A 25,206-nucleotide genomic window follows, 5' to 3' on the forward strand; every position below is an offset into this window, starting at 1 on the left:
CAATGATGGTTAGCAAGTAATCCGGTTGCGGCGTGTGTCATAATATCAGAAGGCGAAGGATGTCAGCGGGATCAGGCGTCCAAAACAAGCAGGATGACACAGCCCGAGCCCGTCCATGTTGAACAAGGCCAGAGCGACCTATGTGTCTCACAGGCCGAGTGATCTTTGTGAGCGCCGTGAGCGCCGTGAGCGCCATGTGGTGGAGGAAGCATGGGGACACGGGGAGCTCTCGCGCAGTTGCACCGCACTGTGGCTGGGAGCTTACCACACCCCCGACGAACTTGCCGTTTCAGGACCCACACTATGTACCACCCTTCCATATCTTCAACTCATGGCTCTTCTCTAACGAATGCTCAGACATGTGGGCGCACTCTTAAGAACTACTGTCGCGCATTGCTTGTCAACTTCTGCCGCACAATTCGGTTGTGCAAGACCAAAATATTTGCGACTTCTCTTGCTCTACGTTCCAGCCCCGAGTGTATTGGGACAGTCCGATCAATCTCCGGCTAAGAAAAGCACATGGCCGACGCAACGCCCTCCCACGTCATTTCGAAACGTCCTTCGTGTCGAAAAGGAGCCCACTGCTATGTTTTTAAAAAGAGTTTTCAGAAAAGTTGTTTGTTCATACCGACGAGGTGTGGAAAGGTAAATCTATCTTAAACTACGACATACTTTATACAATAAGAATACTGTACAGTACACGCTAGCTAGACAGTAATAACAGAAAAGTGCCACTCAGGCTTTTGTACTTCAACGAATGTACGAGGTAGCGTTACCAACATGGTCTAGAACTCATGAACACACTTATTGCTCTTCATAGAGTAAGAGTCTGTTTCGATCAGGTCGGAAAGATTCTCAAAAACATCCTGGCATCCAAACCTAATCTAAAGATTAAAACGCCAGTACCCAAGATCAAGATATGAACGTGTTAGGTCACAGATACGGTTCTGCAGCCAGGAAATATAAATAATAGAAAGAGCGTAAAATCGTAAAGAACTGGTCTGTAAATGTCATCATTTTGGAGGGGGTGGAGGTCGATATTCCTGGGTCGTCAATCGGATGTGGATGACTTGGCCGACCTGCGCTTCTCCGAAGGTCACATCGCGATCTAGAGTCGGAGAAACGATAGAGTAAAGAGAGGCCCTCTTTGAGTCTTCAATGCCGCCGCTACTAGTCGGTTTCGTCGAGGCCATTGCAACTAAGCTTTGAGAGTCGAGATTCGGATTGTTCTCGACATCTTTGGGTTTGCTTCGATTTGTGTTGTGTTGTGTTATCCTGTCTTGTACCTCGGTCTTGACTTTTCGAAATAGTGGTCGAAGAACGGCGACGGAAGCAGCTATAATGCCAGTGCCCGGCTCAGCGGTGGCCCAAAAGGTTGCCTTGACGGCTTCGGCTGCATCCAGATTAGCGAAGTTCAACTTGGGTATATCTTCTTCATACTTGTAAGCTGCCCATTAAGGAGAAGGCCCTTGAGGAACACCATTCGCATGACGCTGGAGATGCTTCCGCTAACGAGGTGTCAGCATAGATCTTCGAGGATACATTCTTTGTTGAACTCACATAGCACCTAGTGCCAACACAATGCCAACAGACAATTTCGACTGACGAGTCATATCGCTTTCGATAAGGATGTATATCGGAATGAGAACGAATGTCCAATCTGCAATGACATTTATGGTGCCGTAAAGATATCCTGTGAAGAGAGAGAAAGCTTCCGGAAGGCATCGGTCGGTTCCGTGAAGGAGGTTGTTCAGCAGATCATGCGGAACTCCACACTGGAAGATGGCAACAAACGTGTAGATGACGCCGTACACTGCGGAGACGCCTAGGATGATGTAGAAGGTTAAGACTTGCCACCTTTTCGTCAACAACCGTAGGAAGAAAAGGCCCAAAGAAACTTTCAGGAGAGTTGTAGTAATTATGTAGAAGATCTCGGCAAGCTGAACATAAAGGAGCATACGTCGAAGTGTTGCCACTGTCATCTCTTGAGCAAGAGACCGTCCAACGACCATGATGAAAGAACAGTAGCAAGTAAACAGGCACTAAAGATATAAGCATTCGTTCTGCAAAAGCAAAGTTGTCATACCAGTGTCATCACCATAGTAGCATCATCCCATCCAGGGTTTTTGGTAATGCGTAACCTAACCCATAATCTCAACAGTACTGTCGTCCAGCCAAGTACAATAAGTGTTATGATCAGGGCAGATGTCAGCTGGGCATCAGTTGAGTTAGATGGCATGGCGCCGGCATGCGAGAATCTTCGAGCAGAGGATGGAACGAACACTGACCCAAACCGTCGACAGTCACGTATATAACACAAAGTGCAAGGAACGCCAGCATTCGGATGTAGGGATGCCGTTCTTGATTCTAATTGTCCAGATAAAACAGATGCGTGGGATGTCCTTGTTCCGTGGTCCTAAGGTCGTAGGTGATTGGGTGGATAGAGCATTGGGGAAACGGTCGACTCCCCGCGAACTTTCCAGACGTATGGTTTCAAACACAGGTATGATCAATTTTCATCGTCTGGCACTTTCTGTTTGTGATAACTCCAGACAAGATGGATTTTGTTTTTCACTCGGCACACGATAGCCACCAATCATGCGCACACAGTCCAATGGAAAAGGACCCCCTTTTAGATCGTTTTTTACGGAGCACTCTTGGATTGTACTCTTCGAAAATTAGAAACACGTATCAGCGATTAGCCATGTACCAAGTCACCAGCGGGAAGTGTTCTCTCAAGGGAAGATCATACGGGCATCTGAAGGTCGCCTTCCGGAACAGTTGGCACTGGTGAAGCAACTCAAAGAGTAGTGATGGGTGCTATGTAAAACCGGGATCAGTCGGCAACGAGACATGATTATCGGCATATAATGTCCGGAAATAGGTTCAAGTACTGTCTTAGTCGGACGTTTTCTGATTTGTTCTGTGTTCCTGTTTGGAAACCGTTCCAGCAAAGTATTTGGGGCGACCGCTCTAGGCCACTTGAGGGGTGCATTGTTTCGGCGGCGACAACGCTGAGACGGCCCTTACTTCCCAATACAAGAAACAGGATAGACTTTGACAGACATTATTAGAGCTGCATTTTACTTCTAACTATTGATCAGTTCGTGAACATCAGACGCACAATCGATAACCTCCACCATCGTGGTTGCTGGAGGCAACGCGGGTCAAGGTTGACCCGATCCGCAGCTTAGTCATACCCCATCGCATTCATAAAGAAAATTTTGCCTTCAAGCCTTTGCTTTTCAATCACTGCTGAGCCAACATACAAAATACTAGTGTGACTGCTCATGAAATACATCGTCACACTTTCCGGATCTCTCAATGTCAGCTGATGGCTGTCCTTGCTCTACACTTATATCATCCCAGGTATCTGTCAATCTGCAGTCACGGCGATCATTCTGTGTAAGTATTATCTCTCTCCACCAACCCATCGTCCTTACCCTTTTGTGATGAAATAAGCAAAATTCACAGACCTGTTCTGAAAACAACTATGTGGAATAACCGCTTGGAGACCTTCTGACTGTCAATTGAAACATACCGTTCATCAACTCGCAGTCAGTGCAAGTGGCTAACAGTATCTAGGAATGGTCAAATTGTTCATACGAAATAGTACACAATTTGGATACCATATGGCCAAGGGCATGGCAAAATGCGAACAATGCCGACTTTTTGACTTCTAAATTCCTTCACCCTTTGTTGTCTTGAGAGCTAATATCAGCATTCTCAGCATTCTTAGACGTATTTACGTACATTGTTGTAATTCATTGTCTAGATACTAAGTATAGCCTACAATGCATTTCTACAATGGAAACATTCACAAAGACGTTAATCGTCGCATCCGTCTCCTCGAAATATATAGTCCACTTTGCCTCATTCATTCATCCATCTTATTCAATCATTGATTATTCTCGTCGTGAAAACTCACAACGCCATTTGACGTTCACCCGAATCACAACATCGACTGACCAGCGACTTGTTCAACAGCTCCTTTCGATAAATATTTTACAATGTCAAGGAAGTCCGCTGGCGCTTCCCCAGGATCGCAAGACCGGCGTCGTAGCTCTGGGAAATCCCGTAACGATGGCGAACAGCTCGCGTTCGATTTTCCTAACTTCAATGATTCGGAATGGATCCAAAACTTGCAACCAGTAGGAGAATATAACTTTAACTTTATGGATAATGCTGCTGTACCAAGTAATGCACAATCTGGGTTTGGCCTTGATCCACGATCCTTGGACAATTCTTGCACCATTGATCCAGCATTAGATGCTCCTGCACCATACCAGGTTGATTTTCAATCATCTGGCATCGCCCCCGACACATTTTACGGCCTAGATGACTCGACACAGCAAGCTTCTATGCGACTACTTGCTAGAAGCAACGCTGCTGTGCCAAGTGATCCAGAGAAAGCATATGAAGTCGCCCCGCGACCGTCGAACGCTGATCCCACCCCGGTACTTTATCGGTACTCCCTTATGCCCGGATACAATAACTTTGGGCCTTACGATGACTGCGCGGTGCAACAACATGATATTCGTGATAACAGTAATAATCACACCGCATATCAACAACCAGCAATCCCTGTCACTGCACTTGATACGCGGAAACGCCGTTGGTCATCTTCTGTAGCGTCACGCAACAATGACGGTAAGAAGCAATGCTGGACTTCGCGGCTATCTGATACTAACAGCTACATAGGGAAATGTAAACGCCCACGGGTGAACTTTGTGGACTCTGATAGTCAAGACAATCATCCAAATTCTCCTCGAAGGAGTCCTCGTCATGCCCATGGCTCGTCTGGACACAACTCGACGGGGAAGTCCTCATTGGTCTCCTATGATCCACAGTCAAGAATGGGCCCTTCCCCAGAAGCTAGTCACAGGTCTGCTGATGTTGATGACCGCGACTCCTTAAATGTGGTGTACAAGCCAGAGAAGCCACAACTTGATGATGACAAGAAGTGGGTTAGGATCAACAAAGCGACTAAAGGCAGGTCAACCCGTACGGGGAAGATTAACAATTATAAACCGGAATACCCAAGTCAAGAGCACCCAGTCGGAGACTGGCAAGGCATAAGTACCAAATTCAAGTATAATGATTTTGGCGAGCTTAAAGCGTTTACGCTTACCGCAAGGCAGATGAACGACTTCATCCTTAACTATCCCACCGACAAGAGTAAGGGCAGGAAGCTCATTCTATGGATCCAGAAAACACCCGCAGATTCAGCTCGTCGTTATTCTACCTCAACTTGGTCGACATGCCGCTTCGCCGCCTGCCCAGCCCGAGATCGTGACTTGGCAGACAAGCCGACGGGCGCGATCCTTCATGGCCATTATCGGGTTGCCTTTGACGAGAAGTGGTACAAGTACAGCCATGAGTCCAACCCCTACCTAGTTTCCTTTTACGTCCATCTCGACTGCATGGAGCGTTTTCTAGACCTACCCTTCCTCGTCGCTTCACCTAATGTAGATATCAAGCCAGATACTCGTGCGTTCTCGATGGAAATGTGTGGACGATGGGCGGCATCTCTTGATCACGGGCCTGAGCTACCTATCACAAAGGCCTTCCTCCGTGCATGCAAGAACGGTCGGCTACATACGCTACCCGAATTCCAAAATTATCCACTCCACGATCCGGATAGGCGAGGCGAAAGACAGGAAAAGCAGCTTGAGGAAAACTACCTCACGTATTGGATGAACCACCATAAGCTTCTCAGGCGCCCTCCGGCTCAACATGAGGAATTTGGCAAAAAAATCAAGTGTTCAAATGTTGTACTCCATCATGGCAATCTGGAGATATATCATGCTGAAACGACCCATGCAATAAGACTAGGATATAAAACAAAGAATGCTCGGAAAGACTATATTAAAGAGATGGCGGCAAAATATGACAATTCTTTCGATGGCTTCCGGGAGAGAGTTAAGGAATACCATAACAAAGAATTGCTTTTGAGAAGGGTTGATATCCTTGAACCTATATACGAGGCAAAGATGAGAATTCGAAGGCCGAAATACAAAGGTTTCACCCCCAAGAGAATACTAGCCAAGAGCTTAATGCCCCAGAGCGAAGGACCGAGCGAAGAACCGACCCCAGCGAAGACCAACGGCAGTAACCGTAGAAATATTGAAGAAGAAGACTCCGACGATGATATTAATGATCATTATGACCCGACAAAATGGGAGTATGACGGCGAATCCGATGATGACAACGTAGGCGACGGCTTGAATTCTACACAACATGGCACACAGGCTTCTCGTCGCAGTGCTCGTGTGCAGGAGTTCAAGGCTACCGGAAAATACCCCAAGACCTATGCTGAGCCTGATGATTTCCTTGCGGCAGACGACGAAGCTCCGTTGCTCCCACTAGTATCTCAGGTTGAAGATTTTACTCAGGTACTACCTGCTGTGATGGCGCAGCCGAATTATCAGTATCAACAACAATACCCACAAGACGGTCAATACAACCAATACACCCAATACACACAGTATGTGCCTGCGATTGAGAACAACGCGGACCAGGGTGCCTTTGGACTCAACAATACTGACAACACCGGTGCTGACATATTACACATGGGCGATGAAGAATTCGAAGCATTCATGAATCTTGCCGATCCTGCTGTTTTCAATGAGGATTTCTTGAGAACTCTGGAGGTGAGACCGGAAGACTTCACCGTACAAGGTGTTGCAGACGATTCGGCACAGTTCCAGGCACGTCTTCTACGCAGGCGTTCTACCATGCGCCTCCTAAGTATCAATCGTGAACGGATTGCTTCGGCTCTGAGGTTGTCGTCCACGACTTCTCGGAAAGGTCTTTCAGTGTCTTTTGCGGACAAAGAGCCCGAGACGCAGACGTTTGATAAGAGCCAGCCACCTCGAGAGGTAGGGCATCCACGCCGCCAGCTCAGGAGGGCCTCGAAGGTCTCACCCAAAGGCACGTAGCAGTAGTGATTATCTAGACACGGACTAAAGCGCAACGCTTCAAAAAACATCATAGCTACCAGAAATTTCTCGGCAGCAAATAGCAACACAACAACCACCTAGCATTTATGCACGCAACATTTTCATCTGTATCGGCGTTGGTCGCATTGATAGCACTCTATTTTAATAAATTTTTATATACATCATTTTTACCGTCAGACCTTTTTTCTCAAGAGTAGTGTAATGTGTGATTCCCTGCCGTGCCTGCGGGAACACCCGCTAGCCGCATTACGGAACACTCGCCTAATTTAGAGTACTTTTTCGCGATATCTGAGTTCAGAATATTTGGAGACTTGTTCTAGACTTAAATTTTACGTATTTCATCTTATGATTAGTATTTTAAATGTCAAAGCTACAGACCCATAAAAACTATTGCCGTGTTCCTTATGAACATCAATCGAGCCATGCAGACTACGCTGTAGTTAGGTGTACAAACAACAAGTTGCCCCGTTCAAGGGAAAGCTCAACCTCAGCAATATCTCCCACCATGTAAAGTGAAGGCGCTCGTTGACTTCCTCTTAAGAATGGCAGTCGCAATCTCTCCCGTTCGACTCAAATGAAGGTACACTTTCCCTTCGCACACAGGGTTGCGTTTCCATTGTAACTTTGCTAGAGATGGCTTCCCTGAGGGTTCAACTGATGAATAATCCACAAGAGACTGGACAATAGGATTACCAACTTGGATGGGCGCCGATCTGGATTTTGGAGAGGACCTACCTTCAGTTGCAAAGTCCTCAATGGGCGGTGGCCTTTGGATACTTCCATGAGAGACTATAAGCGAAGATTTTCTCTAACGCAGATGGGTTGTCTCGTTAATTCATAGCATGGCATTCAGAAGTGCAGGGAGAGGCGTCTGATCGTGTGCGCACATGGGACGATGTAGGGTAAAGTTTGGTGCAGAGGTATCCACTCGCAGGCATGTATTATTAGAGGTATATTGGGCTTGAATTTGTGTTCGCCTCTAAGACAAATTTAGACCACCCCCGACTCATGTAAAAGGAACTCAGGATCTACGACTGCGTCCTTGCCACCCCATCAACCGAGTCAGATAATTCGCAATTATCCTCTATCTCTGTGCAACTCCCTGCCTTTCTTTCTATCGTTCCACCAAGTCGATAGCAAATGGTACCAGAAGAGGAAAACCCAGGAGAGAAAGGCAATAGCCACGCTTATGACGATAAAGATAAGTGTTGCAATTGTAAATCCATACGATGCAACCCCAAAGCTGTGGTTCTTCTGTAGATTTGGAGTGGCCAGGCCAACTTGCAATGCGGAGAGGGTAACAGAGAACATGGCGAACAGTACTAGCAACCCTCTGACATAGCCACCGTAGTATGCAGAATACCACGTTGATCCCGATTTATATCCACGAAGAAAGCCTCGCAACGAGTGCGCAGGAAGTATAAATCGATATATGGTGTTGAGCCGACTCAGCCGCAACTCGCCGTACTGGTATCGTTCGTTCGAATTGCTCAGTACATCAGAATCGATGCTATCGAGGAAAGTCCCAATGAAACTGCTCCAGTCATGCCAACAGATTTCGTGCGGCAGTAGACCAGCATCTTTGGCAATATCAAGATCGCATGGGTAGCCGACGAGCCAGGCATATGATAAGAGAAGACCACAAGCAGAACGATATAGATCCTCCGATTCGCAGAGGTGCTTGACCCACCAGGTGTAGTCGAGAAGGTACAAAGGAAGAGGCTTCAAGAGGATCTGCGTTTCGAACCACACCAAATGCTCGTCTGGATCCTCGGTGATCAATAAACTGCGACCAAGTTGTTTCTGCTTGTGTAACGGTCTTGCGACAGCGGGAAGACCAGCAAGCCATAGGTGCTGATGAATGCCATTTAGCCTTGGGGTCTTGAGGTCCAGGTTCAGATAATCGGTAGGTGCCTTCTGGGGCCGCACAGTCAAGTCTCGACGAAAGACAACCGCGGGCAGACTGCTCAAAGACAGTACCTTGTGAGGGCCAGTATTTGGGATCGGCGGCAGCCTCTTCCCAACAGGCGACTGTTGGGCCATAGGCTTAACTGCAAAGCCTACGGTCACTGCTGGATCACTCTTTACTGATATGAAAAAAGAGTACTCTACAGCATAAGGAGTAAGGTAGCACTCAAGATGTTCACCGTAGAGCAGCACTTGTTTCAAGGATCAAAATATTGAAAGAAGACGCGGCTATTGAGTTATTCAAGGCGTCTTGCTCCTTGGCTAGCATTTCGGGTTTGCACATATTGTATATGTTATAATTGGGTCCCTCTTGTGTCTTCGACGAATGAGCGTGGTTCCCCAGGGCGCACGATGGCGTTCCAGCCCCAGCTACTGCCTGCTTCTTCCCGCGATGAGACAAATTAGTGTTTGCTTGTTGGTACACTGCCCGCTCTCTGGGGGTATTGAAGACCCCCCAGATTCTCTATGCCCACCTTTACAGTATCATCAACCACTCACCCAAACCGACCATTTTGCTATCCAAATTACCTTGCACATTTTTTGTTATACTTACAACGTTATACTACTTAGAAAATAAGTAAGTTAGTGTTGTTCTAACAGTAGGTAGGGACGAAACGATTTCAGGGGTCTTACTAATCTGAGAGCCAGTGACCAAAAACCCCGTCTTCCGCGTGTCGGGCCTGCCAGCCCAGCAACCTGACGACGAGCTCAAGGCGATGCTGACGACCGAAATCAACAAGCGACTAACTGAGCACGAACGAAGCACCGCAGACGTCGAGGTAGCCATCGTGCCAGCCTGCTCCGACCAACGGCGGAAAGTCGCGCTGGTCGAATTTGGTGGCGATTGGCCTCACTTCCTGAGAGAGCTCCTGGACGGCACGAAGGATGTTTGGCCGCTCAAGGTGACACCAAAACGATATTACAATTTCGATTGCGAGTTCTCAGGATTCACCCAGCTGTACAAAACTGCGACGGACGCTGTTACCGCAGAGTAAGTGGAGTGCTGTCCGGCGCTGTTTCTCTTGAGATACTAAGCAGCTAATGATATCGTGGTTATAGTGTGGTTGCCATCACCGGCCTCGGTGGCCATGCATATGGCTCATGGAGGTCGAGAAGCAATCTGAGGCAAATGTGGCTTCGGGATTTCCTGAGCGAAGACCATCCAAACTGCCGCACGATGACATACGGGTACGATTCGAAGCTGTTAGGGAAAGGGACAGGTAAAATCATGGACTTCAGTCGGACGTTCATCGAGGAACTAAAGAAGGTCCGAAACAAAGACCAGGTAAGGGTGATCACAATGTGCTGGTATGAAACATGGCTAAACGGCAGCTGCAGCAGCGACCACTGTTCTTCATCGCACACAGCTTCGGTGGAATTATACTCGCATATGTAGGTCTGCGCTCTAGCACTGTGTGGCCATAATACTGATACCCAGAGTAGTGCCTCAGTCACGCGGCGGCCCGTAGCAACATGGACAACAATGCTGCCCTCCATGCCATTTACCAGGCTACCTACAGCATATTTTTCTTCGGGACTCCCCACAAGGGCATGGGAGTTGACAACTTCAGGAGAATGATGGGGAAGAACGATAATGGGCGCGATGCACTGCTCGACGATATCAAGAAGAAGTCTTCCGTACTAGAACACCTGCAAGATGACTTCAGGAACATCATCCGCGAGCGAAAGATAGTATCTTTCTACGAGCTCAACCAGACGCAACAGGCGGACTATGTAAGTTTTCTTGTATACGAGCAAAGCTCGGAGAATTGGCTGACATAGCTACACCAGGACCACGAGAATCAACGCTGGGCGAGAACCGGTCACTATGACACTGCAGTGGAAACCCAGTCGGCCCTCCTCCAGCTACCCGATGCCATAGAGGAGAAGATTCCTCTGGATGGCGACCATTCGACGATGGTCAAGTTCAACGCTGATACGGATGCTGGATACACCAGCGTACTTGGCAGGCTGCAGCAATACGAGAGGGAGGCTCCAAGCGTGGTAGAAGGTCGATTTGGTAGGTAATCTCGATAATTTAATGAACAATGATTTGTTTGTGCACCTATAGCTGATATTCGCCTGTCGTAGTGCACGCAGTCCGCACTGCAACTAAGCGGCCATGCGATACGCATTGGATGGTCCCTCGCGCTGTCAACAGCTTATTCACAGGGCGAACTGAGCTTATACAGCGTATCACGAGCGCCTTACGTGACGACGGCGCAAGCAACTCAATACGCAAGCAACTCGTAATCACAGGCATGGGCGGTATAGGCAAAAGCGAGGTGTGCCTACAGGTCGCGAATGCATTACGTCCAGAGTACGTTGTCTGATCATAGATACCCCAGCGCCAGCTAACACTTACAGCTTTTGGGGCGTTTTTTGGGTTGATGTTAGCAGTGAGGCTACTGCTAAAAACGGCTTCATAGCGGTATCGAAGATGCTTGGATCACCTGTCGATAATATCGAAGGTGTGCTCTCGGTGCTAGCGAGCGCACAGGAGCGCTGGCTGCTCATTTTGGACAACGCCGACGACGACAAAACCGACTTCAAGAGATATATCCCATCTGGCACTAGGGGTACCCTGATAATCACGTCTCGCGTGTCGGACTGCAGCCAACACAGCACTGTGCCGGCAGAATCCCTAAAAGCCCTAGAGGAACAACCTTCCATGCAGCTTCTGCTCAAAGCTGCTCAAGTCCAAGAGGACCAGTGGCAGCGCTACGAGAAGCCGGCGCAAGAGATAGTGCATCTGCTGGAGTTTCACACGCTTGCGCTGATACAGGCTGGCGCATATATCGCAAAAGGTTACTGTGAGATGCACGAGTATCCTGAAAAGTATGAGCTTCATCGCAAGCAGCTTCTTGAGCACTATCCACGTCAAGAGCAGTCGCGATATCAACATGTGTACGCTACATTCGAAGCGTCTGCAGAGAGGCTTATGCGCGACGAGGCTGGCCTAGATGCGCTAGAGCTGCTCAGCATTCTGGGAACTCTATCGACGAGCATGCTACCACTCCAGCTATTCGAAGAAGCATGGCACGAAGGCCGTCGTCTGCTGAAGGAACATAACGAGCAACATAACGAGGAACGTATTGAGGAACATGTGATTGCATACTACCTGCCGAAATTTGTCGATGTCAAGGCGGCTGAGTGGAACGACCGTCGGCTGACAGAGGCCAGCACTCTCCTTGATTCACTTTTTTTAGTGACGAGGAGTTCGACAGACGGTGCGAGCGACTTGTCGATGCATGTTCTCACGCACGCGTGGGCGAGGGACCGTCTGCAAGCTCAGCAGCAGCAGCAAGCGTGGGTGTCGGCTGGCTCTCTACTTGCGTTGTCAACAGGCAAGACAAAAACGTGGCAAATGTGGGAGAGGGGGGTGCGCCTACACTTGCTATCTCTCCTGGCACCAGAAGCAGAGGACGTGGTGACGTGGGGACCAAGAATGCACATGTTTATCATCTTGCTCCGATGTGGATGGACTCTGCATAATTTGAGAGAGGATGACTGGCTCATGAATTTGGCCTATGACATTCGCGAGGAGCTTATGTTTGAGAGGTACCTGATGATTCAAGCGTCGTTCAGGCAGCTTGCAGGTCGCAATGCACTATGCAGGCGCGAGTTCGATGAATCAATTGGATGGTTCTTCGGTCTCGTCGAGATGTTGACGGCTGAGGGAAAAGAGACTCTATCAAATCATATAATAGAGGCGCAGCATTTACTTGCTGCGGCGTACAGAGACAACCATGATTTTGACGAGGCATTAGACTTGCTAGAGCACCTTCTTCATGTCCGTCGGTCTACGCTGCCAGAGTATCACCCTGATCTACTACGTTCGAAGATTGCACTTGCTTTAGCATATCACGCCGACGAACAGAAAGAGGAGGCACGCGATCTGGTAGAGGATGTCTTGGAGGTCTGTAATACTAGGATGGAAGAGATTGTCCCCGAACAACTGGATTTGCAATACACAGTTGGTTTTGCATCCGGGGTTGTCGGACTGACACAAGAGGCAGTGGAAATGCTGGAGCACGTTGTCAATGCCCGTATGACTGCGCTGCCAGAGCATCACTCTGATGTACTATGTTCGCAGCATGAGCTTGCTAAAGCATACGCAGCCAATGGACACAGAGAACAGGGAATAGAACTAATGGAGGGTGTGATTGCTGCTAGAGAGCAAATTCTTTCAGCTGACCATCCGTGGCTACGTCATTCGAAAGAAGAACTTTGGATGATGAAATACCACCAGTTACCTGTTATCGTTGCTGTACATACCTGGCAGGGGAACGGCTATATAATATAGATCTTCACGCTTTACTCAACGCAGGGCTGTTAGCTCCCTACAGATGCTGCAGTAAGTATTGCGGGCTTCTGCGAGGGTTCCTTACGTACGTCAACAATTGATGAAACTTGATGTCAGTGATATTCCGAGGGCGATGGTTTTGCGGCGAAATAAGGCTCTGTGTAGAGTAGCACTGGGCGACGAGATCTAGTGGTAATTGTTTGTTGCAAGGATGACTGGATGATTATAAGAATCTACGATTTCATTCAATTGCTAGCGCATTACGTTTTTTGATGTGTGCGTGAAGTAACGAAGACTTGCAAGTCGAAGTACTGGCAAAATGATGTCCGGTTGTGGGGCGGCCCGGTACGCGGACATGCACGTCTGATCATTTTCTCTACAATTTAAATTTCAAAATATATGTTTAGGCAACAATTGTCGCCGTCCTCGTTCTTTTTGATTGCACTATACAGAACTATGCTTTGAAAATGCTGTGTTATTATTTAATTTGAAGATTTAGGACTCAAGCACTGACATGAGATTTCTAGGCCTTATCGGACGTGAAAAGACCGGCATGGGCAAGCATGCGAGATTCTGACAGAAAATGAGCCCCATCCAGATACAGTGCTCGTCGTCAAAGTCATGTGTTCATTCAATGACTCTGTTCATCGATGATTATCGATGAATAATTAATCGAGCCAGATACAATGAAGCCATGGCTATGGTCGCTGTGACATGGAGCAATCAAGATATTCAACTGATTCGATATCATCAAGGAGCAAATTAGAACAAGACATCTTCTGGGTAATAAATCTAATCATTCAACATCATTGAAGGATGTTTTTCTCTATGCTCGGGTACATCTCATGCGTCGTGCCACATGCACGGTTGCAGTGTTTGAAACTAGCTGGAACAGGCACGCGCTGCAACTACGAAACTTCATAGACATCGGCCACCGATTTAATATCTTTCGAGAAGTTGATGTCTTGGCCCATGGGGAGCAGGGTAACGGATGATACCTGTGATATGTTAGTACAGATCGACGCGAGGAAAGTAGATTCGACTTACATCGACATCGACGTAAGGTGTCGACTTGCTGAAATGCACCCTCATAGGGAAGAACTCGGATTCGCTGTCAGCCTGGGCCTCGAATTCGAATTGCCCTGAGCTGTTTTCCTCATCTACTGCACCGATGTTCCACTCAATGCTGTCACCGCTGACTTCGTAGACAGCGTCGAAGGAGGATACATTGGGCTCATCAGTGGAGTAAGGGATGGTGACGGACACATCCTTGAGCGAGTCGGAACCGGTGAGCTCATACTCAACAGTGATGTTGAACATCTTGCCCGAGTCCTCGACCCAGACGCGGAATGTGATTGGTGGGTCAGAGACGTCGTCCGCCCTGGGTGCAAGCTTCCACTTCATGACCCCGATACCCATGTTGGCAGGGAACCCTTTAGAGGCGTCGGCCAGCTGGATGGTTTTGGTGTTCTTGAACGCGCTCTTGTCAACCTTAGGATGCGTAATGAGCTGGGCGCCACGGGTATTGCCGGTTTGTAGATCGAGTTTGACTTGCGTGAAAGCAGGGTCGGTAATCTTAAGCTGTAATTCTCCCTTGACTTCGAAAGTCTTCAAGAGGCCTTCGCGGTCTAACCTCGCCGAGATACTCTCATTTGTGGTGATATGTACAGCCTCGCGGTCAGTGGAAGTGGACTGGCGGGCGCTCGTGGGGGCGAGGGGTGCGGAAGCCTTAGGTTCTGGTACAAGAGGCTCAGACTCTGCCGGGAGATCGCCTGCAACTTGTTCGAAATAGTTGGTCGTCTTGCTTTTCTTTCCCAGTTGCATGCCCTTCTTGCCGAGTGCAAGAGGCTTGCTGGTTGTCTTTTTGGCTGCTTCATACGAATCGTAGGTGTCGGGAACGGTGGCCGGGGTGCTAGGAGTGTATGACGGGTACTGTGGTGTACGTCCACCACCTCCGCCCATGCCTCCACCCATGCCACCTCCCATTCCACCCGCACGAGACGACCTTGACATCTCTTTTCGCTGCATCTCAAGCTGCTTGGCTCTGCGCTTACGTTCCTCCGATGCCTCAAGTTCTTTGTTGCGAGCGATGATCTCTTGGATTCGTTCCTCGTGCGACTCCATATCCAAGAAAGTCTTGATCTGGGTCAAGGTCAAGTTCTCCCGATATCCAAGTGTAACGATTTCGTCGAAAGAGGTAAGCAACTCGAAGGCATTCTTCAGTATTTCCCTCTCATCGAGAGACTTGCATATTGAGGATACGACCTGTGCAAATAGATGAAGCGAGTTGATGTCCTGGAGGATGTTCGATTGTAGGTTTGTGATGAGCACCATGTAAAGCTCGTCGAGTGGCTGGTATACGTATCGAACGTTATCTTGCTCGCAGGTCGTATGTTGCGTGTTGCTGTCAGCGAGCTTAGGGAAGGCAGCAAGGAGAGCCTCAATGCGGGAGCGCTGCATTTCCCTGAACTGGCGCGAAAGCACTGCTTTCCCGCCCCGGGTGCAGATTGAAGCTGCGAGGACAACCTGCATGCTTTAGCTTGACGGCGATGACCAATGTTTGGCTGTCCATTCGTACCATTGTGATTTCTTTTCTGTACTGTGACGACAGCTAATGTGTGTATGTTCAACCCAGGTACCGTCGCAGGTGAGTTGTTGTTCACTGGGTGTTGCGGTGTCCTAGCGGGGGAGGGCGAATTGTCCACGCGGCGGTGTACAAAGCTGTGGTGGAATGAGTCGGGATTGGTAGAAGGGGTTCTGAATCTGTCGGGCAATAAAGAGGAGGTATTCGGGCAGCAAGAACCCGGCGATTGTTCGTGTACGCTCTTGAGGGTGCTGCTACAGCTATCCCACACTGGAAGTTCGCGATGTGCCCAGGTGTCCAATTGGGTCACGTGGTCGCTAGTGGGAGCCTAGGTGCCTAGTTTAACGCTAGTCACTTCCGCCTGGTCTCGGTGATTGTTCAAAGGGGAGGGACGTCGCCCTTCTCCTTCACATCATACCTACCCTACCTCGTACCTCGTACCTTACTTACACAGTAAAGAAACATCTCTCACCCAGCGCACTATTCGTGAACAGCCGCGACGAGCCGTAACTGTTTCTTTTCGAGGAAACGGATACCAGCGCGGTCATTCAATATCTGCAATCATCGTCGTCGCTGAAACTGCAACCCTCGTTGGCGATCCTTGACGCGCAGTTGTGGTTGGCTCCCTTTGTTCCCGAAACTTGTGGTCGCAACATAACTCGTACAATCACCTGGACGCAACCTAATCTCCTCTCCCTCTCTCTATATATACCGCGCGATGATCCTCCCTTCTATCGAGCACACTCAATCAAAGGAATCTTCAGCGTAGCCGCTTCATTACGACGATACTGCTTCGCCACTTGCGACCTACGCGCTCCGTCGCGCTTCTACTATCTTCGCGTCTTAGCCAGCTGTGAGGCACAGCAACCACTTGACTCACGCCGCCGCAACAACTTAGTGCTCTGTTCACTAGAAACACACACCATGACCACAACCGCACCGTCATTTGTGGGCTCCGATGCTCACCTCGGCAACGACGCAATGGACCTTCACTCAGACAACGGATATAACATCCATGATGGGGACATAGATCTGGATCTAGACTCAGCACCAGGAACACTTCAAGAAGACGACGTTCTTTCACTGAAGGATGCTGGGACTGATGCGGGTACAGATCTACAAAATGCTTTGGGCGATCAGGATGAGTTCATGGTCGACAAGGAGGACGTCATTGAAGAGGATGAGGCCGGATATACCGACTTGCACCTTGAAGATGCGGACGAATCTGGTCCGCCGAATGTACTGGATCAAGTATTGGACAATCCCGTTGACGAGATAACCGTCGAACTCGCACTCGATGTCGATGAAAACAACGTGGAAGAGGATCTCCTAGATTACTCCGACGATGAAGAACAGGTCGGCGAAGATAAGTCAGATACACAGCCGGCTCAGGCCGAAAACCCTACTTCCGAATTTGCCCCTGTTCAAGACACGACTAGTGATCAAGCAAATTACAATTCGAACCACAATCATGAGGATGCTCACCAGGTACCACATGAAGAAAACACCGATGAAACAGGCCTTGCGTCCTGGACAGGTGGAGATGGAGAATCAATGAATCAACAAAGTGGCAATGACCAACCAGACCTGCAGCAGGCGGGTGCTGATGAGTTGGCGGCCCCCTTTCTCCAGCAGACCACAGATGAAACGCAAACAGCCATTTATGGCGAGAACCAAACTGAATCGGCTGAAGCCATTGACAACGATCATAGCCAAGAGGCCCATGAGGTGTCTCAGGCAGACGCTGAACCTCAGGAGCCCCACGAGTATCAAGAGCACCAGGAATCTCACGTTTCAGATCACTCCATCCTCCCCCTCATCACAGTTAATTACGATGGCGCCGAATATTGGCTTTTCAAGCCCCATCAGGATGACGAGGGTGAATGGTTATTGGAGAATGAGTCACTTGCAAATGAACCGATAACCCATCTGTTCTCCGCCTGCAGGAGTCAGCTTGGTGATGATCTCAGCAGCGGAACTGAATTGGGTTTCCGATTCGAGCACTTCCACGGCATGGAGCTCTACGAAGATTCGACCGCTTGCGCAGTTTCACAACTGAGTAATTTGGTTGATCTGTATTTGCAGCTACATGCCCAGGATGGCAACAATGACCCAGAGTCATTCTACATCACCTTGCAATTCCGCCCACGGGTGATATCGCTCCTCAGTGACTTACAGAAAGCTGTTCATGATCAAGTAGGATTTTCAGGCTTGGATAGAGCGATCGCCTCGGGCCAGACCAATTTCAATAGCTCATACGTTAGCCATCCCACCGAACAGGGCGAGCAATGGGGGAGCAATGATCACGAAGAGGATCACGACAACGCGGCCGGCGAGGATCAAGATGAGACAGTCGAGGACGACGAAGAAAAAGGCTCGAACCACGACTCCCCGAGCACTGAAGAGGCTCATGGAAGCACTCGCAGTAGTGTCAGCGGTGCTGAGGATGAGGCTTCTGAAACACAAGAGGCTCCAGAACCCATCGCTCAACATGATTCCAGCGGGTCTCCTTCTGCCAACGAGTCTGACGGGGATGAAGTAGAAGCTGTATACAAAGATGAAGATGGTGCCGATGAATATGACGAAGACGGGGATGATCTCGTTGATTATAGTGACGACGAAGATGCATCGAACGGGAACGCTGCAGAAGAGAACACCCAGATTGACCACTCATCCAGATCTTCCACCGTCCAGGGCAATGATGTCCCTGCAGAGATTGAAGAGGGTGATGGCGCAACATATGAGGACGAGGAAGAAGATGAGCTCAACGATGAGGGTCTTACTGAGCTTGGTGTCAGCGAGATGTACGGTCAGTATCAGGAAGCCACCGATCCGGATGAAACCAACTATGAAGATACACCGCTGGAGCAGGTTTATCCCGAATCGTATAGCCAGAACGGCGAAGATGCGGAAGCAGACGAGTATGCAGCTGCCGAAACCCACGAAGACAACACGGACTACTACTATGACGACGGAAATGTGAATCTAGAAGAGAACGATGCTCTCAAGCTCAACGATTCTTTTGACACCGAGGGGCGCAACGATACTCTAGACGACCGCCTACTTGACAACGCCACAGGAGAAGTTGTTGATGCGGACGACTTCTTGGACCTGACTGGCGCAGATTCAGAAGAGATGCCAGAGAAAGTCACACAAAATATCGACGCCACCTCCACGGCTGAAGTTGCCGCAGACGAGCTGTACAGCGCCCATGGCCAAACTAGTCTAGCAGAAACGGACGTCACCGACCCTTCAACCGCTTCTTATCTTGAGAATCAAGATATTGGTTCTCCACAGGGCCAGAAGAGACCCATAGATGAAGTCGACGTTGGGCAAGATGGTGCGGACGAATTCACAGGTACGTGATCCTTCCCCGCTGTCAAAATGCCGGGTACTAACAGTTTCGCTGCAGACTACAAGCGCCCCAAGATGTGAACGAGTTAAGCCATCAACGTCCAGGCCAATCCATTGAACTAACAGACAGCCTCCCTTTCCAGCGAGAATCTTTTCTCCATTGCCGGATTGTTTCGCCGGTCTTTTATATTTCCCACGGCCTTGCGGACGAGATATCTACCATGCCCATTGTGCGCAAGGTTGATCCTACCAAGACTAATGATACAGCTGTGCCTTGCCCTCGAACAAGCAGTCCTGTCACCGGACAACCACCATATCCCTCCATTCAGGTCAAGCATTTACGGATGATTAATTGCTTACAATTCAGGTATGTTACTAATGTGCGCAGAAGCAAAGACGGACCACAGGTCTGGTAGAATCGAATCCACATCGCCAGTTTACTCTTCTTCGAATGTTTGCGTTCCATAATACGCGAGTTCTACGGCATAAACGGTGTTAAAAGGGAGTTTCGGGGTCGGTGGGCCATCGGATGATTTCTTCGGTGTTGGCGGAGGCGGAGGCGGAGGATGGATGGAGGGAGGGATCGGTTCGAAGGGTGGTGCGATTGCTGTTTCGGCATCGCGACCGACCGGACTCTGCGGAAAATCCTCCCCCGATCGATTTGTCTCACGGCGTTCTTGTCTTTTCTTTCCACTTGACTTGCCTTTTACTTTTCCAATATTTTTTATTTCTTTCGATGCACACCACAATACCCAGTAAGTTCAGAAATGGGAGAGACGGGGCGAGCGGAAGGAAGGAAGGAAGGAATACGAAGAGGCGAGGACACCGTCATCAGTAGTCACCATACTTCCTCTGGACTACATACATGTTATCACTAGCGCAACCGCAGCAGCACCAGCAGCGATCATACGAATTGGGCGGTCCACCGGTGGTGAGCATGAAGCTCACATGGCCCCTCCCAATAAAATACGTACCCACATCATTACAATAATTGAATAGTTCAAAAAAGGAAGCCTCCCAATTCTAGATGAACAGTGAATCGATAAGAAAACACGATCTCTGGGTATAAACCTAACTACAATGCTTCCCTCGTATCTAATAATAGCAGCGAATGCAGGCACATCTTGCTTATTATACACACCAACACGTGCAGGAAAGTATTGCACTTGAGCTATCGATAAAATGTATCTGTCCATGTATCTCGTACCTGGATCGTTGACAGGTCTACTTGCGTCTCTGAATACCTAAGGCAGACAGGTAGATGTAGGTATGTAGGTAGGTAGATACGAAATACCTGATACGTGTACAACTCACATCGATGGCGTCTCTATACATCACATCACACTACAACAACAGATAGTAAACACCAGAGAAAAATAAACCACAGACTGAAAATCAATACTTCTCATCCTAACAGGTAGTTACTCCAAGACCACAGCCAGCCAGTCAGCCAGCCATCCATCCATCCATGAAAAAAACAACCCTCCCCAAAAAAACGCCCGAAAAAGCCACCCACCACGCCCTATCACACATCCCGCCGAACCATGCCCCCGTACGTAGGTACCTATGCCGCCACATGCAAATCCCTAATCACACTCCGCGAGATCTCTAACTCTATGTAAATGAGACGAGGAATTCAAAAAACGCCATCGTAATCTCCAATTCAACAACGGGAAAGATAACAGTATGTAGACAATAATCATCCTCAACAGTGGACAGCACAGCACAGCACAGCACTAACACCATCGGATCTCCTCCCCCCCCAGCGCGTCGGCACCATCGAACATCCAGCTTCCGGAAAGGTTGATCGACAACGCCTCCCTCCCCCCAGTTAAGCCCACCCGAAGTGCCTAAGAAGAGTATCACCACAGCCTCAAATGTACTCCACCACCACGGTTCATTTTCTGATTAATTACCTACAATTTTGAATTCCCGCGGTTCCGTTACCAAGGCCCATCCCCATCCTATCCCCTTTCCCTGCGTTCTTGGTTATGGTTCGCTGTGCCTGTGGCGTGCGGTGGCGTGGGCGTGGGCGTGGGCCGCAGCAGTGGGCTAGGTGGCTAGCCAGGAACAGGAACACAAGACGCAACGCTGGAGGGAATGGCTCAGCTGTGTATTAGTTTTTTTTTTCCTTGGTTTTCAAAATCGATAGTCCAGATCGAGACGTGTGATTAATTATGAGATTCAACAGTATTTTACATAGAACGGATGCTATGGATGATGGTGAAGATGATGATGATGGTGAAGATGGCGATAAACGGAGTAGTGTGGGCGCGCCTGGGTATACTGGAAATGGGTTAATTGATCGTGACGACTGAGGGGGTACGTAATGGCTGGTTACATTCATAGTACACAAGACAAGACTACGAGTATTATTGTAATTTAGTGGTTCCATCTCCACATTCGAATAACTGATGATCACGGTCTAAAGGTATCCAAAAATACTCGCTCTTAGTCTTGAATAATGAATGATGCGAATGAACGGATGCTACCTACGCCATCATCCCAGCAGCCTAAGTTTAGTCTTCAGTGCCTCCCCTCCCCTGTAGTCGTGAAACGTCGAATGGCAAACGATACATTCCATCATCCCACCCTTACGACTATCTCTTTCGCTCTATTCTCTACGTACACACCCACAAGTGTCGCAGGCAATCGTGCCTGAATATCTCATCGTCGCAGCCCGCGGACCGCTGCCTTTACCCGTGAACCTGCTGCCCGCTAGCATTCTTGTACCTGTCATCTTCAGCCTCTCCACCTATCTACACACTCGTTCACTTCATCTCTTTTCTGTCATCACGAACAATTACTACTGTCGTTACATTATTGCTACGAGGAACTGCTGATTACCATCGCCATCGCAATTACCATCGCCTCACTACTCCGTACTGCGTAGGATTATTACTGTTACGTCCGGACATCCCTTCTTCCCTCGCATCTCGGCTCCGCCCTCCCTCCCTCGCTCGATTGGAACCAAAACCCAAAACCTTCCAAGACCAACGACAAGACAAGACAAGGACAAGACGAGACAGACCGTGACCGTGACCGTGGAGTCGTCAAGCGTTTGGTGAAACGTGAATCGATTCCCCCCTCCCGTCTCGTCTCGACCTTCCGTACCCTACTTGTACTCTCCTCTGCTGCCGAACCCTGCCCGTAACGTAGGCAGCGGCATTCCCATTGTTCCCATTCCCATCACCAACTCCTCTTCCCAAATAATCTCCTGTCCATCATCCACATCCACATCCACATCCCAGACCAGTCCATCCTATCCTATCCCATCCCTTCTCCTTTGCCGCGCCTCCGTTCCTGCTTTTCCCCCTCCTGCAGGTAATGGTCACCCGCTACTGCAGATACCAGTAATATCTGATTCCTCCTCTGTAAGAAAAGCAGGGTCATCCGCGCTACGTGTCGTGTTCGGATCGCATCTCCCAAGTATTATACTTTTCGAGGAGGATCCTTAATACCCGTTAGCAGTCGTAGTATCTACTATCTAGTGGTAGCTTGCCCCAAGTGCTACCTTAGTAGTAGCAGCTAGACTCGTCTCTCGTTTTCCTTCCCTTCCCTTCCAGCTGAGCACATCACGCCTCCATATCATCCTCTTCTGCCATCCCATCCCATCCCATATCCTAGGGCCTCGGCGGTGCACGACCCGATTTATCGATTAGAGAACGGCGCCTCTTTGGAGACTTTCCCTTTTCCACTCCCACCACCCGCCATCCAACCATCTTACTCGTAACTCGTAACCATCTTAACTTGGCCATCTACCAACTACTATCTACCGTCCGCCTGCCATCCATCCACTATTCACTGTCCACTCACTACTTCCACCACCACCACCACCACCACCCGACGCCAACGCCAACCAACAAGTACTGTCTACGCCGCCGCAGCCAGAACCAGAACCAGAACCCAAATCCATTTTCCACGCTCGAGACCCTCTCCACACCCGCACTACGCTACGAGTACCCTACCTCCTAACCACTAGTCACTCACCCACACACACAAACCCCAACGCCTTCACACTCACACTCACACTCACACTCACACTCGCAACTTCTACTTACACTCCACCCGCACCCGCAATCGCACGCGCGCACACTCGCACCCACGCTCACGAACGAACGAATAACTCGTCGGTGGAGCACTTGATATTTTTACTCCCTTCTACAGGAGGAAGAGGGCGCATCCACGCGATCGCATACCTCGTTTTGCGACACCAAAATGGAAGACAAGTACGTTTCGCGTTTGCACTGCAGACCACCACAACGACAGCCGCTCATTCATCAACAGATACGTAGGCCTCTCGCTGGCCGTGTCTTCGTCACTAGCAATCGGTACGTTAGAGCAATCGCATCCTCCATCTATCGTAACAGTCACTGATCGCTTGCAGGCACAAGTTTCGTCATCACAAAGAAGGTTCGTCTGCGCTGAACACACCACCTCCTACACCTCCCACGATCTCGATGCGACCACTGCTGGCCTTCCGATACTGACTGTGAGATAATAGGGCTTGAACGCTTCGGCTGAGAAGCATGGTTTCGATGGCGATGGCTTCGCATACCTTCGAAACCCCATTTGGTGGGCTGGCATAGTTACAAGTAAGGACTACATTCAGGAAATGCTTCACAGCAACAGCGGCTAATACCTCGCGCGCAGTGGTTCTTGGTGAAATTTTCAACTTCGCGGCATACGCATTTGCTCCCGCCATTCTGGTGACTCCTCTGGGAGCTCTCTCTGTGCTCATAGGGTATGCACAACCTCCTCTACATGCGATAATTCGACAACTAACCTCGTACCAGTGCGGTCCTGGGCTCTTACTTCTTGAAAGAACACCTGGGCGTTCTTGGGAAAATTGGGTGCGCCATCTGTCTGATCGGGTCCGTGATTATCGTACTACATGCACCGCCGGACAAGGAGGTCAAGTCCGTAGACGAGATCCTCGAGTTCGCCATCCAACCCGGTAAGCCTTCCCCACCAATGCGCACCTAACAGAACGTGCATACTGACGATTTTGTCTAGGCTTCCTCATGTATTGCGCATTTGTCGCCATCTTCTGCGTGTTGATGATCTACAAGATCGCTCCCAAATACGGCCGCAAGAACCCTCTCATCTACCTCTCGATTTGCTCCACATCAGGCTCCGTGTCTATCATGGCCATCAAGGCCTTCGGCACAGCGCTCAAGATGACATTCGCCGGAGACAACCAATTTACGCACCCCTCCACTTACGTCTTTGTTATCATGATCGTCGGATGCATCATGACGCAAATGAACTACTTCAACAAGGCTCTCAGCCAGTTCTCTACCAACATGTAAGTTTCAATTCCTCGTCTGGAGTTCTGCGCCAGAGATTAACAGATTTCAGTGTCAATCCTTTGTATTACGTCACCTTTACCACCTGCACTCTCATCGCCTCGTTCCTCCTGTTCCAGGGCTTCAACACGACCTCCGCCGTCAACACCATCTCACTCCTTTGCGGATTCCTCATCATCTTCTCCGGTGTATACCTTTTGAACCTTTCGAGAGGAGACCCCGATGGCAAATGCCAGCTCGGAAACGAATTCTCAGATGCGGCGCCCACCGATGGAGTTTCTGGCTTCCCAACAAGAAGAAGCATGCAAGCGCGCCGGAGCAACGATTCAGGATTCCGCAGTCCCTTCCTCGGTGGTGGAAATGGAAGTGCTCGACACAGCATGAGCGACCGCAGAGGGCTGATGTCGGACTACGACGTCGAGAACCAATTCGAGCTGGGCGATCTTGTCGAAGACTCGGACGAGGGCGACGGCGCAGGAAAGAAACGCACAAGCTTCGACGAGGGAGAGATCACCCGCAACGCAAACGGCAGCACGAGGGTGAAGAAGGAAACCGTGAAGCCTTCCAACAAGGGCGGTGACCGGTGAGGAGGCGCTCAGTAGCCTTTCGACTTTTTTTATCGACTCGGAAAAATGGCGCCAACGATGACCCTGGAACAGGATCACCGGCGGCTTGTACATACGACATCCGGGCAACGGCGCCCGAGCATGAAACGCAGCCTAT

At 49.4% G+C, this 25,206-nt stretch overlaps 8 protein-coding genes across 8 annotated transcripts; 4 read left to right on the plus strand and 4 right to left on the minus strand.

Moving 5' to 3' along the window:
• Positions 1-761: 761 nt before the first annotated feature.
• BU24DRAFT_47762 (uncharacterized protein) lies at positions 762-2,374 on the minus strand. The gene is made up of 5 exons (XM_033532997.1): positions 2,289-2,374; positions 2,087-2,212; positions 1,561-2,042; positions 1,441-1,508; positions 762-1,393 (listed from the first exon to the last, which is right to left on the minus strand). Exons 2-5 carry the CDS (start codon positions 2,099-2,101, stop codon positions 1,014-1,016), a joined length of 945 nt encoding a protein of 314 aa, XP_033379204.1. The 5' UTR covers positions 2,102-2,212; positions 2,289-2,374; the 3' UTR covers positions 762-1,013.
• A 1,636-nt stretch (positions 2,375-4,010) lies between these two features.
• BU24DRAFT_454413 (uncharacterized protein) lies at positions 4,011-6,941 on the plus strand (the record flags this gene model as incomplete). Its single annotated transcript, XM_033531315.1, has 2 exons — positions 4,011-4,650; positions 4,702-6,941. 2 exons carry the CDS (start codon positions 4,011-4,013, stop codon positions 6,939-6,941), a joined length of 2,880 nt encoding a protein of 959 aa, XP_033379205.1.
• A 1,098-nt stretch (positions 6,942-8,039) lies between these two features.
• Positions 8,040-9,008, minus strand: BU24DRAFT_398901 (uncharacterized protein; the record flags this gene model as incomplete). The annotated part of the gene is made up of 1 exon (XM_033525395.1): positions 8,040-9,008. The coding sequence occupies one exon, from the start codon at positions 9,003-9,005 to the stop codon at positions 8,040-8,042; it is 966 nt and encodes a 321-aa protein (XP_033379206.1).
• Positions 9,009-9,395: 387 nt separating this feature from the next.
• BU24DRAFT_496047 (uncharacterized protein) lies at positions 9,396-13,236 on the plus strand (the record flags this gene model as incomplete). Its single annotated transcript, XM_033534172.1, has 9 exons — positions 9,396-9,410; positions 9,501-9,507; positions 9,579-9,921; positions 9,990-10,215; positions 10,269-10,322; positions 10,374-10,664; positions 10,722-10,950; positions 11,022-11,250; positions 11,298-13,236. 9 exons carry the CDS (start codon positions 9,396-9,398, stop codon positions 13,234-13,236), a joined length of 3,333 nt encoding a protein of 1,110 aa, XP_033379207.1.
• A 508-nt stretch (positions 13,237-13,744) lies between these two features.
• BU24DRAFT_444096 (uncharacterized protein) lies at positions 13,745-16,079 on the minus strand. The gene is made up of 3 exons (XM_033530623.1): positions 15,815-16,079; positions 14,284-15,762; positions 13,745-14,234 (listed from the first exon to the last, which is right to left on the minus strand). Exons 1-3 carry the CDS (start codon positions 15,815-15,817, stop codon positions 14,145-14,147), a joined length of 1,572 nt encoding a protein of 523 aa, XP_033379208.1. The 5' UTR covers positions 15,818-16,079; the 3' UTR covers positions 13,745-14,144.
• Positions 16,080-16,256: 177 nt separating this feature from the next.
• Positions 16,257-19,274, plus strand: BU24DRAFT_47821 (uncharacterized protein). Its single transcript, XM_033533024.1, has 2 exons — positions 16,257-19,178; positions 19,233-19,274. The coding sequence occupies exons 1-2, from the start codon at positions 16,745-16,747 to the stop codon at positions 19,253-19,255; spliced, it is 2,457 nt and encodes an 818-aa protein (XP_033379209.1). The 5' UTR covers positions 16,257-16,744; the 3' UTR covers positions 19,256-19,274.
• A 337-nt stretch (positions 19,275-19,611) lies between these two features.
• Positions 19,612-20,082, minus strand: BU24DRAFT_413581 (uncharacterized protein; the record flags this gene model as incomplete). Its single annotated transcript, XM_033526166.1, has 2 exons — positions 19,612-19,883; positions 20,040-20,082. The coding sequence occupies 2 exons, from the start codon at positions 20,080-20,082 to the stop codon at positions 19,612-19,614; spliced, it is 315 nt and encodes a 104-aa protein (XP_033379210.1).
• A 3,310-nt stretch (positions 20,083-23,392) lies between these two features.
• Positions 23,393-25,070, plus strand: BU24DRAFT_413582 (DUF803-domain-containing protein; the record flags this gene model as incomplete). Its single annotated transcript, XM_033526167.1, has 8 exons — positions 23,393-23,403; positions 23,462-23,505; positions 23,562-23,587; positions 23,679-23,769; positions 23,828-23,918; positions 23,971-24,131; positions 24,191-24,482; positions 24,536-25,070. The coding sequence occupies 8 exons, from the start codon at positions 23,393-23,395 to the stop codon at positions 25,068-25,070; spliced, it is 1,251 nt and encodes a 416-aa protein (XP_033379211.1).
• Between the last annotated feature and the right edge of the window lie 136 nt (positions 25,071-25,206).

Source organism: Aaosphaeria arxii, assembly GCF_010015735.1.
Source record: "Aaosphaeria arxii CBS 175.79 unplaced genomic scaffold BU24scaffold_10, whole genome shotgun sequence".
NCBI classification, from domain to species: domain Eukaryota; kingdom Fungi; phylum Ascomycota; class Dothideomycetes; order Pleosporales; genus Aaosphaeria; species Aaosphaeria arxii.

Coding starts and splice junctions, on each gene's coding strand:
- BU24DRAFT_444096 (XM_033530623.1), bottom strand. Junction 14,235..14,283: donor CACCTTACGTCGATGTCGAT/GTAAGTCGAATC, acceptor AACATATCACAG/GTATCATCCGTTACCCTGCT.
- BU24DRAFT_47762 (XM_033532997.1), bottom strand. Junction 1,509..1,560: donor GTGTTGGCACTAGGTGCTAT/GTGAGTTCAACA, acceptor ACACCTCGTTAG/CGGAAGCATCTCCAGCGTCA. Junction 1,394..1,440: donor CCTTAATGGGCAGCTTACAA/GTATGAAGAAGA, acceptor ATCTGGATGCAG/CCGAAGCCGTCAAGGCAACC.
- BU24DRAFT_47821 (XM_033533024.1), top strand. CDS start 16,745: ATGACCACAACCGCACCGTCATTTGTGGGCTCCGATGCTCACCTCGGC. Junction 19,179..19,232: donor TGGTGCGGACGAATTCACAG/GTACGTGATCCT, acceptor GTTTCGCTGCAG/ACTACAAGCGCCCCAAGATG.